Source organism: Megascapheus bottae, chromosome 20 (genome assembly GCF_031878675.1).
Source record: "Megascapheus bottae isolate mThoBot1 chromosome 20, mThoBot2.hap1, whole genome shotgun sequence".
Lineage (NCBI taxonomy): Eukaryota > Metazoa > Chordata > Mammalia > Rodentia > Geomyidae > Megascapheus > Megascapheus bottae.
Window position 1 is genome coordinate 15,768,407 of NC_143528.1, and position 18,338 is coordinate 15,786,744.

Consider the following 18,338-nt stretch of genomic DNA (forward strand, 5'->3'; position numbering starts at 1 on the left):
AAACATAAAATAAAAATTATTTAATTCCCTTTTGAACAGGTCTTGAATGCAATACAAATCAATAAAAAATAGTTTTCTGAACCCAAAGGAACCATTATCACATTTTGAAGGCAAGTGATTGCATGAGTATAATATATACTATACTTTATTCTTTTTAAAGTGAGTTCCAGATTGTATTCTGAGGTTGATGTTATATTGATGCTTTCTTTATAGCACGAGATTCCACAATAAAGTCATGATACATCATAAGAAATGTTGTCTTTACTCTTTGTATTGTCTTCATATACCAGTAAAATATAAACTCTTTAATAAATAAATATATAATAAATATTTGTCAATGTAAATGGAAAAAATGTATAAATAGGTTCATTGCATTAAAAAAAAGGTCTATATTGGTGTGGCATATTTTATACTCCATAGTCACTTGCGGGCTTTTTGTTTGTTCATTTGGCTTGTTTTTTTGTTTGTTTGTTTTTAGGTACAATGCTATAACCTGAAAGTCTCTACAAGGTCTTCAGAGCTTAAGAGGCAATAATTATGACCAATTATGTCCATCAATTTCTTCACCATGAAGTATCTATTTCTTCTACCATGAAAGTATGAACTTTCAAAGTAAACATAATCAAGAGAGGCACCAGCAGCAGACTCCTATAATCCATGATGAACTGACTTTCAGCTTCCATCTACTGGTAAGGACTGAGTCAAGGTACCTAAAGAAATTTAATCCACCTGTAGATCTTGATCTACTTCAACTCTTTTTCTCCCAGTGGGGAGGTGGGGAACGCCAACAGTCCGAATATCTTCTCCAGTTGTGATTTAACCATGGAACTGTTAAAGAAAGGAATGGATGCGATTTCGTTCTTTGCTAGAGTCCCGTCCATGCTTCAAGTGTACATCAGTAGGTCTTTGTACAATTCTGGAACTCTTTCTGGATCTACTGGTCTTGGTAAGAAATGAGTAAATTTTTGATGTCTTTTGGACCTGGCACCATCTCTTGGAGTCCCGTCTTTGTTCAGTGCCACAAAAAACCTGCGGCCAGTATCTCCATGTTTATATATATTGGATGAGTAAGTGTTATACCAGTTCTCTTCAAATTGCTCCCTGAAGATGCATTCCGAAGTCAGTGTCTCCTGCAAAAGAAAAATATTATTGAAATATACAATTTCCTTACAAAATTCTCAACTTCCTACCTTTTTTTTCTTTGATAAAAATCATATTATCAAAGAAAGAAAAAAGTTGTTTTTTTTATCTTTATTTGGTTCATATATTGTTTGGAGTTTTTTTTCCTCCAAGGTGATTGTATCTGACAGTTCAAGGAACTTCAAAATATTTAATTCTCCATTTCTTTCTTTCCTCCTTCCTTCCTTCCTTTTTTTCCTTCCTTCCTTCCTTCCTCCTTCCTTCCTTCCTTTTTTCCTCCTTTCTTCCTTTCTCTCCGTTTTAGGTTATTTTTCAGATTGAGTCATACGCTTTTGCTGGGCTAGCCTCAAGCCATTCCTCCTACCTACACTTCCCACCTAACTTATTAGGTTTTGCTATCTTTTGTTTGGGCTAGCCTCAAATCATAATCCTTCTAAACAGGAGGAATATAGGCAGGAGACACTACTCTCATTTAGTCCAATTTTCTTTTAAAATATTTAATAACAATTATGAATTTTTACTTATGACACATTATCACCTTTTTGCTACTATCACCACCAACCTAGCACATCTCTAATCTGCCTTTTTCCACTGTTAGTTGCCAAACATATATAAAAGGTCTCAAGATAAGGATCTTGCTGAGATCCAAATTCCTAATTGCAGGGCATCCCTCCAAATCTGTCTTCTTTCTATGAATTTATTACTGATGGTATGTCCCCCACAATTAGCCTCTAACTGATTGTGCTACTATGAAGGTTATATGTAGCAAAATCCCAATCATTTCTAGTCTTTTTAAGATGGACTGTATGTTGTCCTAAAGGCTAGACCCCAGTTCCTTATTTAATCCCACACGTGGATGAAGACTGTCTGCATTGCATAGGTTTTCAATCTTGCTCTTATAATCTTTTACAATTGCATTTCTTGTTTTTTTCCAGTCATAGAGCTTGAACTCAAGGCCTGAGCACTGTCCTTGGACTTGTCTCAAGGCTAAACTCTACCACTTGAGCCACATCTCCACTTCCAGCTTTTTTCTATGTATATGATACTGAGGAATCAAACTCAGGTCTTAGTGCACGCTAAGCACGCACTCTACCACTAGGCCAAACCCAGCCAATTGCATTACTTTTGTTTTGTTTACACTGACTCTCTTCTTTCTGTCTCTGGTGGAAATGACAGAGATTTGAAGGCACTGAAAAGACTCTGGATAAAGAATAGGATTGACTAGAAGGATGACTAAGGATTTAAAAAAATAAACTGAGTTGTTATACTGTTGCCTAGACACATGGAAATTTGCTAGGCTATAGACTTCTAATTCTTTCTTTCTTTCTTTCTTTCTTTCTTTCTTTCTTTCTTTTCTTCTTTCTTTCTTTCTTTCTTTCTTTTTTATCAGTTTCAGACTTGAATTCTGGGGCCTTGTCATTGTTCCTGAGCTCTTCAGCTCAAAGCTATCACCCTACCCATTGAGCCTGAGAGCCACTTCTGTTTTTCTGATGGTAAATTGGAGATAAGAATCTCATGGACTTTTTAGTGCCCAGGCTGGCTTTGAACCGCAATCCTCAGATCTCAGCATGCTAAGTAGCTAGGATTACAGGCATGAGCCACTATGCCTAGCTTAATTTTTAGACATTTTATATAGTGCTTCAGGGACACATTATTGGAAAACAGTTTAACTACAAAATAGGCAGCAATTAGTTCAAGAATTCTAATAGTCCTTTAAAAATAATAATACGTACCGAGCCATAGAGTTCTCCTTTGTCATTCATTCCCAGGTAAAGTCCACTGTCCACGCCTCTAATACTGACCAGTCCCACTGCCACGCTGATGAATTCCAGAATTCCTGAATTTATAAAGAAAACAATAGGTTGTACTAATTAGTGTGTGTGTATATATCTATATCCATATCTACAGCAGAGTGGGAGACTGATGCATGTAGGCATTGAACCAACAGAAGCTATTACAATGTAAGTCAGTGTATAATAGAGGTGGTCTTGACCCTCCATGGCTCTACTGGTTTTAACTGCAATTGTGTTCAATTGACTGGGGATGGGGCAGGTTGCTGTTATTGATGTGTTTACAATGAATCAAATCAATCTTGTTCTGGAACAACATATTTACAGGCGTATGAAAGTGCTTCATTTTCTTACTAAAAATGTTTTTATGCCTTCTTATATTCTTTTCATCAAGTCCTAAAATCAATCTCTGAAGATAAGTCTGAAAGATGTTATCATTGCCATGTTAAATATAAATAAATGGAGGCTCCAGGATGTTTACTGATCTCATAATTAGTAAAACTAACTTTTGAGCTAACTTACTTCTTTTGAGCCCTAATCCAATTATTTTTTTTTTATTCCAGATAACTGCTTCTTGAGGCTAGTACAGTAATTTCAAGATTAAAAATATTATGGGGCCAAAAGTTTGGCCTAGTGGTAGAGTGTTTGCTTAGCATGCCCGAAGACCCTGGTTCAATTCCTCTGTACCACATATATAGAAAAACAGGAAGTGGTGCTATGGCTCAGGTGGTAGCGCTCTACCCTTGAGAAAGACCAAGGACAGTGCTCGGGCCTTGAATTCAAGCCCCAGGATTTGCAAAAAGAAAAAAAGGAAAGACTAAAAAAGTTAGTTTCTGTCACATGTTTGTTTTTTGGTAGGTCATGAAGCTTGAACTCTGCACCTAGGTGTTGTTTCTGAGTTCTTTAGCTCAAGGCTAGCACTCCACTACTTGAGTCACAGATGCAACTTCCAGTTTTCTGGTAATTAATTGGAGATATGGTGCCCAGGCTGTCTTTGAATCTCAATCCTCAGATCTCAGACACCTAAGTAGGTAGGATGACAGTTGTGAGCCACTGGCACTGGGAAGTCACATGATTTTTTTAACAAATTTTGTATTTTGAAAAGTAAATGGATGTCATATTTCATTACATCATTACATTCATCCATATAGTAAAAGTTCAGTGGGAAATCAGATTATTATTAATAACTTTCTAGATACTTTAATTCATCAATGGATGACTCATTTCAAAAACATTCCACTGGACACAGTAATATACCACAGTTCAAAAAAATACAATTACTGCATTATCCTGTTTTTCTATACACACTAACCTTTGGACTAATGCTTTTGTCTTGTTCTTCCTTTAAATAGGTGAAAAAGTATCACCATGCTTTTTTACGCTTGGTTCTGCCTTCTTCAATAGCTTTGTATCTTCACCCCTTCACCCCATCTTAAGCTCTACAAAGAGTATAAATGTGTACCATTTAGCCTGACTCTTGCTCTTGTCATTTCTTGATTTATTGTACCAGTTCCTGTTTGGACACGTGATACTCCCAAAGCCAAAGGAAAGTACAAAATCTGATTATTTGCTGATATGGACGGCTCTATTCTACTCCAAAGCTTAATTCACTCTTTGGCAGAAACATAGATTCTTAGCAAGACAAACAAGCTCTTTCAACCTATTAGGAGATCATGTAGGACACTAGAGCTATCAAAGATCTTACAGCAACAATACACTGCTAAAAGTCTGTAAGTGGCTTGAAAGAGCCAGTGTCCCTAACTGAGAGCCCAAGGCAAAGAAAAGATAAAGAAGACCTGCCTCCAAAAGATAGTCATCATAACAATAGCTATGGAGTGAGGCAATAAAGGGGGGAAAGGCTCACTGCCAAACTTATCAGTGAAATATTCCTAGTAAGCCATAATTGGAATAAGAACTATATCAATTACAACTACTGTGTTAAATATTCATTCATATTAAAAAGTATACTATAGCTGACATGCATTACAACTTATGTCCCTTTAGGTATTAAATACTTCTTAATTTGCAATAAACTACTCTTCTCTTTCAAACAACAGGAACTGATTACTTAAGTAGAATGAAGATTAGAGCCAGTTGTCAAGCATAGTAGAGTGTAACTTTGATTTCCATATATACTACTTACATAAAAATATTCATTTTTTTCTGAAAAACACATAAGCCCTAATTCAGTGTTTCCATTCTACCTCCTCTTTTATTTTCACTTGTCCTTAGAGTAATTATATTCAGTAGTTTCAACTTGATTTAACATTCAAGTCCTCATGTATAAAACCAGGCATCGATTAATTTTTCAGCAGTTAGTAGAACTGATGGGAAAATACCTATGTGTTTTCTGTGTTCCTCTTAAAGATTTTAGCCACACTTTTAAATTCTGATCCTTTTTTCTCCTCAAGGAAATAGTATACTGCATAGTAATTTGTAATCATTTGATTCTTAAATGAGATTTGACAAGTCTTTCTTATTCATAATATGAGGTGGTAACTAAGCTAATTCCTTTACAAAGAGTAGACATGAAAAACTTTCCTTAAGAGGTAATCACAGATTTTAGATAGATTTTCTAATGCCCAGTGTCCCAGAAAAAGACTTGGAGGTACTTTGTCTTTCTGGTATCATTTTCAAAGCCAGCCTTAGAAAAAAAAAATCATAATAAACAGGTGAGTCAACCCACAATGCAACCACATCAGACAAATCTATGGAGAATAAGGGAGAATAAAGGAAAGAGCTTTAAAGGACTATGTTTGATCTCAGGTTAAACTTTTTTTAAAGGAATGATTCCATGTTTACGTATTAAGCAAAGTCTTTCTACTATACTACTATGCAGAAAAACCTGTGGTAAATATAAAGCTAACTCAGGGAATTATTTTAGCCTCACTGAGATCATTTATGTTCTAGCGATGTGATTTTGAAACTTATAAACACAAAATTCTTAGCTTTCCCTTGATCATGGCCAAATTCGGATAACATTTCAAAAAATGACATTTGGTATTTTAAATAATCATTTCATATTTTTCAAAATTCTTTCTTTGATGACACTGAGAGAAGTCTAAAAGAAAACCTAGAAAACTAACTTAATAAATAGCAAATGAAGCACTAGCAAACAAAGTCAAATATAAAGAGATGTATATGCCATTGTACATATTGAATATAACTCTCTTGCTACCTACAACCCTGACAGTAAAATATGATGCATAAGCTCTTGAAGGCCAGTAGGGTGCACTGTTATGTATTAAAAGGGCTTGCTTTTTTCTTCAGCTACCAGAGTAATCTGGGTTATCTTTCTATTATGTAACAGTGAGTAGTTTGTTTCTATGTATAGTCTTTTACCACAGTGTGACTTAAACATTTAAACTAGCACACAATCAGTTTTAGTCATATTTGTAAATTACTAATTACACAAAAGCTTAATACTTCAGATGGTAATTCTAAAATGCAACATTCATTATAAAACCCAGTTGAATGAATGCCACTAAGCTTGATTTCTACTCTCGCTGCCTACAAATATCGCATTTGTGTCCATTCCTAAATCTTCCTGAGAACTTGGATGATTCTTCTGTAATGGATGGAATATTCATTCGTGAAGAGAATTGAACCACCTGGTGTCCACAGAGTGGTGTGTTTTTTTTTTTTTTTTGCATCTTCTCTTCCTCAATTTAAAAACACTTTCCAAAAATGACCTCAGATTGGTCACTAGGTCATGACACTCTACACTCATAGTCAATGGGATTTTGAAAGAGAGCAGTGGAAGCTGCAAACACATGGGTTTTTAAAAGTTAGTTTTCTAAGCCTTTAAGTGCTACCAAATCATCACCACATGTTTATTTCTACATCCAAAGTTAGAAATGACCTTTAAATGGGAGATTTACATGTCTCCAATTTTAATGATATAGAACATAGATTAGGAAATCAGAAGGTCTTTTTAAAAAAGAAAACGATAAAGGTATGAGAAGAATAAAGAGATAAGGATAAAATAAAAGGATCACCAAGAAAGGAGAGTATCAAAAAAATTTTATGGCCCAAAGAAAAAAGAGAACTAGAGAATGCTCATGTACTTTCATATCACTTGCAATAAATAAATGATACTTTAAGCTATATACATAGATAAATACATATATACATAGATGTGTGTATATACATATGTAATGAATTCCTCAAATGATGTAACAAGTTGGATGATCAAAATCTCTTGACAGTGCTAGCAGGTTAACATAATGAAAACCAGCTTTTGGGAAAGTATCCTAAGATGTTAGAACAAGAAAGCACCTTAAAGGGATCACCTAGTAAGGCTCATTCTGCAAAAGACATTGACTTTCCAGTTACCAAGTTAGAAAGCAATTAACATTAGAGACTTTCTGATTTCCTAATCTATGATCTACACCAGATTTGTTTGTTTTTCTTTTAACCCCTTCTGCTGCTCCAGGCATTGTGGCAGTGTGTGTGTGTGTGTGTGTGTGTGTGTGTGTGTGTGTGTTTAAGCCTGTCTGTTCCCACCTATATCTTCTTTCCTTTTCCCATTTCCTCTTACCTACAGTGTGCACACCAAGATCCTTGCTTTCCAATTTCGCAATTTCTAAAGAGGAGCTTAACTGAAGTACTGGGCATGCTTAGTAGCTTCCCCGAGCCTCCACTCTCCCCCCCCCCCAAACACACACCACTTTTCACCCAAATAGAACTATAGGAGCTCTGAGAACTGCACTCAGGTGAACCTTTAACGGTCTCCATAAAAAACTTAATCTGTTAGCTTCCAGAGTGGACATTTGCAGTTCTCTAGGCAGACATGTAAACGCTTTGCATCCTGTGCAAGAGCTACAGTCAGGGGCGGACAGCCAGTCACTGTGCTGGTTTAAAGAAGCAGAGGGCATCTATTACTAGTTTTCAAACATAGACTGGTCTGCGAAGGGGAGACAGGAGGAGAAAACATTAAAAGACTCTTAAAAGCACCGTTAACAGCCTGCTAGGTAGAGTACAAGAAGTAGAAGGAAAATAAGATTCCCAGTTCAGGTCTTTGTGTCTCAGGTTGCTGGCAGGACAGGACCTCGAGGATGAGCCGGGGCTCCCTCCCACTCTTTCTCCCCACACCTGGATGCATCTGGAGCAGAGGTGCAGCTGGCACTGCAGGTCCGCCAGCTGGCCCACCTTCCAGCTCCAGTGAGTGGCCTCTGGCCCAGAATAAATGCAGGGATTGGGGGAGAGAAGTGATCAGGAAGAGAGGAGGAGCCGAGTTGGGAGAGGGGAGCGGGATGCTTGTACCTACCAAAGAGGCTGTGGTCCTGCCGGGTGCCCTGCACGCTGCCATCGGGCAGGATCTGCAAATGGAAGCCGGTGCGGCAGTAGAGCTGTCGGCGGCGCAGGATGCCATGTAGGTGCGCCAGCTCCGCCGACCCCGGCCCGCCGCGCGCGCCCCGCTCCGCCGCGCCCCTGCGCTCGCCCAGCAGCGGGGGCCGCTCCCCGGCGGGAGGCAGCAGGAAGTGCGAGCCCACCTGCTGACCCAAACCCTCCAGGCCGCCCAGGAGGCCCCCAACTTCGGCTAAAGGAGCCATGGAGGGGCCAGGAGGACAGGTGGAAAATTCGGGTGTGTGCCTGGGGTAAGGGGGAACTCCAAATGAAAAAAAAAGTATAAAAAGTTGGATGGAGGGAAATTCTAGCCGATAATAAAAAATGCTAAGGCCAGCTTCCTCCCGTGAGCTCGCGGGTAGGGATGGTGCAGGGATGGCAGGGCAGATGGCAATGTCTTGAAACGACCTCCTCTCCTTGGGCAGGTGAGAGCCGATGCTGGCTTTGTAGAAACATCTAGAGCTGCCGCTGTCTCCGGATCTGGGGCTGGGGCTGGGGCTGGGGGCAGGGGCTCCAGCTCGGCAAACTGATCAGATCAGAGTCCTGTGTACATACACACCGTATATATACGCGGTCCTCTTGACATATGCTAATCAAGTCCTTTCATGCGCGCTGGGGAGGTTGGTTCTGTTTGAAATCTTAAACCAGCCTCCTCTCAACACTTTTTTTTTTTTTTTTTGCTCTTCCGAAGTGACCCAAAAAGGAGCCCTGGACGGTTCTCTAGCCATGCATTCTGGCAAAAAATCATTCCTGCACTGGGCCTGCGAAATTCAGGGATGCTCAGGAGAGTCCCCTCTTGGAAATTGTCTTTGGGACAAGGGTGATGCTGTTGTTTGGCAGCCGCTTTGCAAACCCCCTTTGATGTGAGCCCCTCTGCAGGGAGAGATCGCTGCCTGGCTTGGCAGTAGAGAGAACAAGGGCGGGCGGGAGGGGAAGACAAAACAGAAGGGGATGGGTGGGAGGAGAAAAGGAGAGAAGAGGAGGAGAATTGGACAGCTTGGGAGCGCTTGGGAGCTTGCCCTGGACAGGTGCAGAGGAAGGTAAGAGAGGGAGAAGGGAAAAGGGCGTTACCCCAGGCTTAGACCTGCCCAGACACACATGAAAGGAAAAATCAAAGCTTTGACAGTTTAACTCACTAATTTTAAAACACTAATAAAATGCAAGTATCACTCTTTTCTTTTATCATTTAGATGGGGGATTTTTCTTTACATAATCAAGGTAAGGTTAGAAACACTCATTCCCCCACTCCTTCTTAAGTTTTCTTTAATGTTTATTTTTACTCAAATAGCATATGATATAACCAAGATTGCCTTACATCTATCTGGAAGTTTTAAAATGATATTTTAGAGTCCTGGGCTTTCATGTTGCATAATATAACAAGGTAGTGTTGTCATGTACCAGTGGATTTAGGGACATTCTTATCTTTTGTCATAAATAGAAAATAAATAGGTGGAGCATTATAAATGATGAACAGTCTGTAGGGTTTATATCCATACTAACAATACTTCCCTGTGTTTGGATGCATTTTCCTAAATACAAGGTTTTTTGTTGTTATTCGCATTTCAATAATAAAATGTAAAACCCAATGGAAATAGTGATGGTGCTTGATGAGTTTTAGGCTTCAAAAATTACTGAGAAAAATTTAAGACTTCCTTACATATTTTTAAAAATAGAAAGCCATTGAAGTGAGAGGTTGAGATGCAATTAAATGATTAAAAAAAAACAACTTTGGTATCTAGAGACATAAGGCCAAATAGTATGACACTGAATGTAAGGACTTCCAGGATAAGGAAACAAAAGCCATATAATGAGTGATTGTTGTCCTTAATGTACTGTTATCTCTCATCTCTTTTGCTATCCCTTGGTTATCTCATATTGTTATAATATTTCACCTTGTTATCTGATATATTTCATATGTGCTTAATTGGTTATTTGAAATTGGATAGGGAAGGAGAGAAATCAAGATGGGGGGAGGGAGAGAGGGAAATGGGGACCATGTCATGAGAAAGGGTATCAATGTTTGTGAAGCAATGTACCTTCTATCTGGTGAATATAATGTAACCCTTTTATTAATCACAATAAAAAATCTAAATTAAAAAAACTTTGGTTATCACAAGTTAAATTCAACATCTTTCTAGGAGAGTTCAGAATTATTCCTCATTCAGGTTTCCTTTTAATCTAAAATTCTGGAGAATATTCAACATCAGTTTTTCAATGTTATCTCATTATTTTTCAGTAAACACCTAAACCTAAAATTTCAGTTGAATGTGACTGGTTTACTTTATCTGAAGGTCTGATTTGGGTTTGTTGTTGTTGTTGTTGTTCTTGTTATCTATTTAAATGGCAGGTGCTTTAAAGTGGATAAAGTCACACATTTTTCGTCACTATAGACTTAACTACAGACTTTTTGCACAACCATGTTATAGAACAATTCCTGAAACAAGTGATGCATATTAAATAAAGCAAAAACACTGGCTAAAAGCAATAAACAGATAAGTTACTTTCAAAGCATGTATTAAGTCTGTTTTAAAAGCTGTACCAGGTAAGTGTATCATTTCACATTTCAAACAACAGCACTCTGTGGTGGGACCCCCAAATCCACCATAATCAAGATTTCAAAGCACATCTGTGTAAACACTATCACATCAGTGTAAAACATCAACCAATGAGCTTTTACTTTGAACCAAATCTTCTTAATTGCAGTGTTAAATCAAAGAAAGATCAAAGTTGTGTGAATCTCATAGTGGGATAACTCAAGTAGCCAGAACATGCATTGATTACTTTTAAAGAGGAGATACTTAAAGGTTTTAAAATTAGATCAAGTGCAGTTTAATGAGGCTTGTTTCAAGGTCTAAGTTCTATACAATATATAAAGGCTGCTAATTATTCCATAATGAATATGTGTTATCATCACCTGCTCCTTTGGGTATTAATTCAGTCTATAAAAGTATTATCTCATATGAACACTTGAATAATCTATTGCTTTTACACTATTTAAATCTATGGAATTAGACAAATACATAGATATACACATAGACACGTGCTATTTTAATATGGGAAATGTTCACATGTTCACCACATCTTAAATACCTAACTTGTCTGTACATCTTAGCATTTTAAGTGCATCCTTTCATTTAATTACTACAGTCACTCTAGAAGATTGGCATAGTGACTACACTGAGAAAAATAAAGTTTGAATTATGTCTGGCCTCTCTAATCCAAAGTCCACTATCCCAAGACAAGTTGTATTTTTTAAAATAAGAGCAATATAACTTCTGCCTAGTTCACCATGTCTAAGGGTGTTAGGAGATTTACATGTAAAAATATATTCAGAAAAGAGATCCTAAGGCTAAGAGATTTTCTAGGCATAAAGTTCTGGACAACATCAATTGCTGTGAAAATTTTTTCTTTTTGCTTTATAATTTAGCAAGTTCAATTTGTTGAAAATGTAAAATAAATCCATTTTCCCCTGAAACCAAACTTTAACGTGAAAGATTTGAATGGTGCTCAATGCCATTTTATAAAGGACCAGAATAGAAACAAAAAGATAAGGATTTCTTTTGTTTGTTCTTGTCACGTGACAGGAAAAGATAACACTAAAGATTTTTTTTGCACATGCTGTGATGATATCATGGGAAGTTAAATAATTTTGAAGAGTGTTTTACAAGAGTACATTATTCAACTTTTAAGCATACACTGCAATCTAATCAACTTTACCTGTACTTCCTAGAGACCACACTCACCTTGCTGTTATACAAATATGTGGTACAATTTCTACTCCCACAAGACATATTCACAGTTTTTGAGACCTTACATAGCTTTTATTGCTGTTTTTTTCTCATATAGTTTTCTTTACATTGCTCTTTAGTAAGCTTATTGTCACAAACTTTAGTTTTTACAAGGTGAAAAAAGTTAAAAATTTTTGATGGTACTAAATGTATTTTACTTTTTAGAAAGATCTCATTTATAGGTTACGATGTGTACCCCCCAGTAAAACATTTATGATTTACAATTACAAAGCATTGTCAACAGCTGGGTGCTGGTGGCTTATGCATATAATTCTAAGATTTGAGGTCATGATATGAAGCCATCCTGGGTAGGAAAGTAGGTGAGATTCTTATCTCCAATTAAAAACCATAAAGCTGGATGAGGAGCTGTGGCTATAGTGGCAGGGCAAAAAATGTTCAGGGCCAGAGCCCAGTTCCTGAGTTCAAACCCCAGTATCAGCATGCATATGCACACATGCATGCACGAGCACACACACTCACACACACGTACCAATTTAACAACAAAATATTGATATATAAAAATTAGCTGAATAAATTATGCTACAACAAAGCATAATAAAACTGGAAAAAATAAAGAGCTGAATGAATTGATAGTGTCATTAAGTAAAGAATACAAAATGCAAACAAGTTCATGTAGTGTGCTATCTTTCCCATAAGACAGAAGAAAAACAATATTTTCCCTTCCTTCCTTCCTTCCTTCCTTCCTTCCTTCCTTCCTTCCTTCCTTCCTTCCTTCCTTCCTTCCTTCCTTCCTCCCCCTCTCCCTTCCTCCCTTCCTCTCTCCCTTCTTTCCTTACTTCCATTCTTTCTTGTCATGGGACTTGAATTTAGGGCACCGTCCTTGAACAGTTTTGTTCAAGGCTAATGCTTTACCACTTTGAGCTACAGCTCCACTTCAGGTTTTTAAGGGTTTTAGAAATAAGAGTCTCAAGGGGACTTTTCTGCCTGGGCTGGCTTTGAACCAGCTCTTAGTCTACTGAGTAGCTAGGATTGCAGGCATGAGCCACTGATGCCTAGCTAAGAAATTTCTACTTGTATATAGTTATCTTGAAAGATAAATTGAAAAAATAATAAACAGGCATTAATAGCTATATAGCACTTTCCCAACTGGCTAAAGACCCTTGGATTGTTCGTTAGGAGGCAGACAGACAGACAGGCAGACACAAACAGGCAGACACAGGAAAGAAGGAAGGAAGGAAGGAATATAAAGAATAAATGAAATCCCATGAAACTCTTTGTTCAATGGATAAAAAGGAGAGGAAGGGAGTAGTGATATATCTGCAAAATTTTGTGATGTTTTGACTTTCAATGAATTATTTGATTTTTTAAGAGAAATGAAATAAACTGTGATTATGGGGACAAATAAAAGAATGTAGAAATGAATGAACCTAGGTAGATTAAAGTGAATGTTACATAACCAAGTAAATTATAGAACCACATAGAAGACCACAGAATTTTTTTAAAAATTAGCAATTTTCAAGTATCATTCTTTGATTATATAATCTAATTTAAAAGACTAAAATAACTAAATAATAAAATATACTAAACTTCAGTGAGAAAGATAGTTTTCTTCAGTGGTAACTGAAGACTAAGCAAATAAGAAAATATATTGAGGAAAATGCCTTTGGAGGTGGAGATGCGTGTGTATGTGTGTGTGTATATGTGTGTGTGTGTGTGTATGTGTGTGTGTATGTATATGTGTGTGTGTGTGTTCTATCCATTGATTTAGATGGAAGTGCATGGAAAGACAGGGGCATAATTAGTGTATACATGCTTGTTTCTCAATCCATTTAGCCACCAAAATATCTTAGGAAAACTTAGAGAAATCATGTCCCAGGATTGGACAACTATTTGTGTCAGAAGGCAAGGAAAGACTCAAAACATGATGAAAAATTTAAAAATATCATAAATCAAATCTAGGGTAATTTGAACATTGAAATAAATGACAGTAACCAAATAAGAATAAAATAAGATAAATAGATAAATAGATAAACAGATGACGACTCTTTGAATACAACTTTCAAATAAATAAGCAATTAAACTAATCCATAAGGGGAGTGAAAAAGCTTTACTTGTGGTAGAATACAAATAAATTTCAAGAATGACAAAGTTTAAAAGTAGACCATTTTGGGCTGGGAGTTTGGCCTAGTGGTAGAGTGCTTGACTAGTATACACAAAGACCTGGGTTCAAAAAGCTGGAAGTGGTGCTTTTGCTCAAGTGGTAGAGCTCTAGCCTTGAGAAAGTCCAAGGACAGTGCTCAGGCCCTGATTTCAAGCCCTACAACTGGCAATAAAATAAAATAAAATGGGCCATTTTGTACCATCATAAGAATATTGCGGGTCCAAACAAAATTGCCCCGTAGATGCTGAAACCAGTAAGAAAATCTTGATGAAATAACAAGGATTATAGAAACCATTTCATATAAAAAGAACATCTCCATTCAACTGCTATTATGTAAGATTTATTCAAGACTATGAGGAATTGATTGACTTATCAAAATTGAACAGTTTCTTGGATTTCCCACAAAACCTCATACCTCAACCAGATTAGGTTTGACCTTCTTCCAGAGGACAGTATTGAATATAGGTGAAAAAAGAAATACTAATTGATGATGAAGTCACCTAACATGGAAGACTATATCCCTACAGGTTGAAAATTAGTTGCAAATTGAACATATTGGTTCTTATTTGCTCTTTCAGGAATGTCTGCTACCATAATCCATCACTACTCTCTACTACCCACCAAAAAGATCAACAGAAATAATAACATATAATTTGATTTTTTAACCTTATCTTTTTTGTTGTTGTTGTTATCTTGTTAGATCTAAGGAGACTGCTGCCTACTTATATATATATATATATATATATATATATATATATATGCTTATTTGGTTATTTGAAATAGGATAGGGAAAGGGGGAAAACAAAATGAGGGGCAGGGGTGGGGTGAGGGGAAATGGCACCAAGACATGAGAAAGGGTATCAATGTTTGTGAAGTAATGCTCCTTCTATTGGTAAATATAATGTAACCCTTCTAATAATTACAATAAAATATATGAAAAAATCATATGAATATACATGAATGAAAATTCATTTCAATGGATTAGATGCTGCAGTATCTAAATGATGATTTTAATGACCAATTTTTTCTATTTCCTCACTAAAATCAAAAATCATCAAAAATAACAGTGATCTTGGCCCGGCGCAGTGGCTCATAACTGTAATACTAGCTACTCAGGAGGCTGAGATATGAGGATCAAGCTTCAAAGCCAGCCCGGGCACGAGAACCAGAGGTTCTTAACTCCAATTAATCACTAGAAAATAGGAAGTGGAGCTGTTGCTCAAAGGGGTAGGGCTGTAGCCTTGGGCTGAAGAACTCAGGGACAGCGACCAAACCCAAGTTCAAGTGCCTTGACCACCCCCCCCCAAAAAAAAAATCATAACAGTGTTCTCTATTTAGCGCCTGGAATAAATAATTTTGTGTTTCAAAATGTAATGCCTTTGTGCCTGTGGGCACGCTCATTCGCCAATTATGGAGCTTGAATTCAGAGGCTGGGAACTATCCCTGAGCTTCTTTTGTTCAAGCCTAATGTTCTACCACTTAAACCAGAGCGCTGCTTCCATCTTTTTGGGTGTTAGTTTATTGGAGGGAAGAGTCTCACAGATTTTCCTCCCTGGGCTGGCTTTGGACCATAGTCCTCAGGTATCAATCTCTCAAGTAGCTAGAGTTACAGGCAGGCGTGAACCACTGGCCTGGCTTAATAGCATTTTTAAGATAAGGGTCACACTGTGTTGCCCAGGCTGGCCTTGAAATTCCCGGACCTTTCTCTCCTCAGCCTCCTAAATAGTTGGTACTGCTAATCAATAACAATTCCTTGAGATAGGTCTGGAAAATTAAATAAGTATGTTAGCCTAACTCACAGCATATGACTTATCATTATTTGAGCAAATCATAAAAATATACTCTGAAATGATTTCACATTTTGCTATTTCATGGGGCGAACTTATGGGAACAACTAGCTATCTTCATTGAACAGATGAAAGGCAACCATTTAAATCAAAATATTACAAATCTACTTCCAGCACTTTTTCCACTGTTGCAAATACCTATAAAGTAATAAATGACGATTCTCTACATCAACTGAAGTACTCATGAAAAATATTGTGTTTAAAATTGGTAGCCTTGTGTATATACATTATTTTATTTGGTTGATCTCAGAACTAGCAACTGAATGGTAAATTTAGAAAAATGAATTAGAGCGCCTGCCTAGGCCCTAATACAAACTCTGGGATTCAGGAGGTGTAGAGGTACTTAGATACTTTATATACTCTGAAAGACAAAGGGAAGAAAAAGTGATTCTAGCTGACATGTTTTTCATCTTTATATTGCTATTATAAAGGTGATATACAGAGGGGTTACAGTTACATAAGTCAAGTAGAGTACATTTCTTTTTGGACAATGTCTCTCTCCCAACTTTCCCCTCCCATCCCCCCCACAAGTAGCATAGTTCATTTTCCATATAGTTCTAGTGAGTATCACTACATTTTTTAATTCTTGACTTCATTGTGAATGTATCCAGAGACACCACTATGCTTCTTTAATTTTCCCACTTTCAAGATACAACAAATATGCCTCAATCTTCTGAGAAATGATGCCAAGTAAACACTAAATAGATGCTTTATTATAATTAGAAAGTTAAAATAATATCCAACTAAATTTTACCTTCCAAGAACATAAATTTGTCACCAAAATTCTGGTTTTTAAATTGTATTCTTTAAACTAAGGAATTTATTCATAAAGTTTATGACATCTATAAATTATTTTTGTTGTTGCCGGTTATGGGGGCTTGAACTCAGGGCCCAAGGCTGTCACTGAGCCCTTTAGTTCAGGGCTAGAGCTCTACTACTTTGAGCCACAGCTCTACTTCTAGTTAGTTGGAGATAATAGGTTCAATGTACTTTCCTGGCCAGTCTGGCTTTGAACCTTGATCCTCAGATTTTAGTCTCCCAAGTAGATAAAATTACAGGCATGAGCCACCAGCACCCCACAAGTCTCTAGATTTTTAACAATAAATGAAAGTGTTGCCTTTCTTAATAATTAGGTAACAATAAAAACCGCAATTACAGAATTGTAGGTACAAGCAAATGTTCAATCTTTCATATCACCAATAACACCGATGTTACATTTTCTTTAAAGGTCAGAAAAGAGAATGACTGATGAAACCAATTTGAAATTTCGGAGCTTTCAAGAAGAGCAAAATATGAGTTAACTAAAGCCTTTTTACCCATTTATCTCCCCTAATTAGAGACCTGAAAGAACTAGTGCTGAGTGTGCAGTACTGAAGCCTCGCCCCAGGCAAAAACCGAATAAATAAAAAACACTTCTCTGAAAGAGTTCAGCCCAATTAAAGCAGGAGGCAAAGGGATGAATCTCCATGCCTGAGAAAAGGAATAGCAAGAACACTAGAAGAATGTTTCTTAAAATTTAGCACACAACTTAAGAGGGTATAAATAGCTTCCTATAATGGTCACTCTGGAGTGAGAAGCAATAACACGGGAAGTCTTAGTAATGCATCTGTGGTATCATATGAATTATGTCTTTATTAAGCTGACTGTTGCCAGTCACCTCTGACTTGAAGGCAAGTTAGAGAAAATCATGCAAAACCAATTCCATTAGTTGAATATTTAGAAGACACTTCAAGGATCTGGAGCTGGCACAAGCCTGAGCTCTCAGCACTAGGGAGGCAGGAAGAGGAGGCAGGAGGGTAATACCTGGTTCTAGGGCAGTGGAGGCAAGATGTCAAATCTGTACAGCAAATGAAGAAGGGAGGAGAGAAAGAAAGGAGAGAGTGGGAGGAAGTCGACAGGGGGAGAAGGGTGGGGAGAAGAGAAGGCAGAGAGAAAGATGGGGGAGGGAAAGAGATGAAGAGAGAGAAAGGGAGAGGGGGAGGGGGAAGAAGGAAGGAAGGGAAGGAGGGAGAGTTTATAATGCTTTGGCTGTCCTAGAAGGACACTTAGCAGAGTCCTCTTACTAGATTGTAAGGCATGGATCTTTATTTAATTCATTGATGTATAGCAAGCATTTGCCACAGTGCCTGGCCTATGTCACATATCCAGTGGATACCACTTGTTTAATTAGCATGCACCTTTAGACTTTTTCAGAAACCTCATACTTGCTTTGATTCTTGAATTTAATATTTTCTCCAATGAAGAATGAGTCTAGTAACTCACAGAATGAATATTGAAAAATACAAATTTTGACGGTTCCAAA

General features: G+C 37.3%; 1 protein-coding gene across 1 annotated transcript; it reads right to left on the reverse strand.

Moving 5' to 3' along the window:
* Positions 1–764: 764 nt before the first annotated feature.
* Fgf20 (fibroblast growth factor 20) lies at positions 765–8,952 on the reverse strand. The gene is made up of 3 exons (XM_090353764.1): positions 8,200–8,952; positions 2,874–2,977; positions 765–1,130 (listed from the first exon to the last, which is right to left on the reverse strand). Exons 1-3 carry the CDS (start codon positions 8,483–8,485, stop codon positions 885–887), a joined length of 636 nt encoding a protein of 211 aa, XP_090209890.1. The 5' UTR covers positions 8,486–8,952; the 3' UTR covers positions 765–884.
* Positions 8,953–18,338: the final 9,386 nt, after the last annotated feature.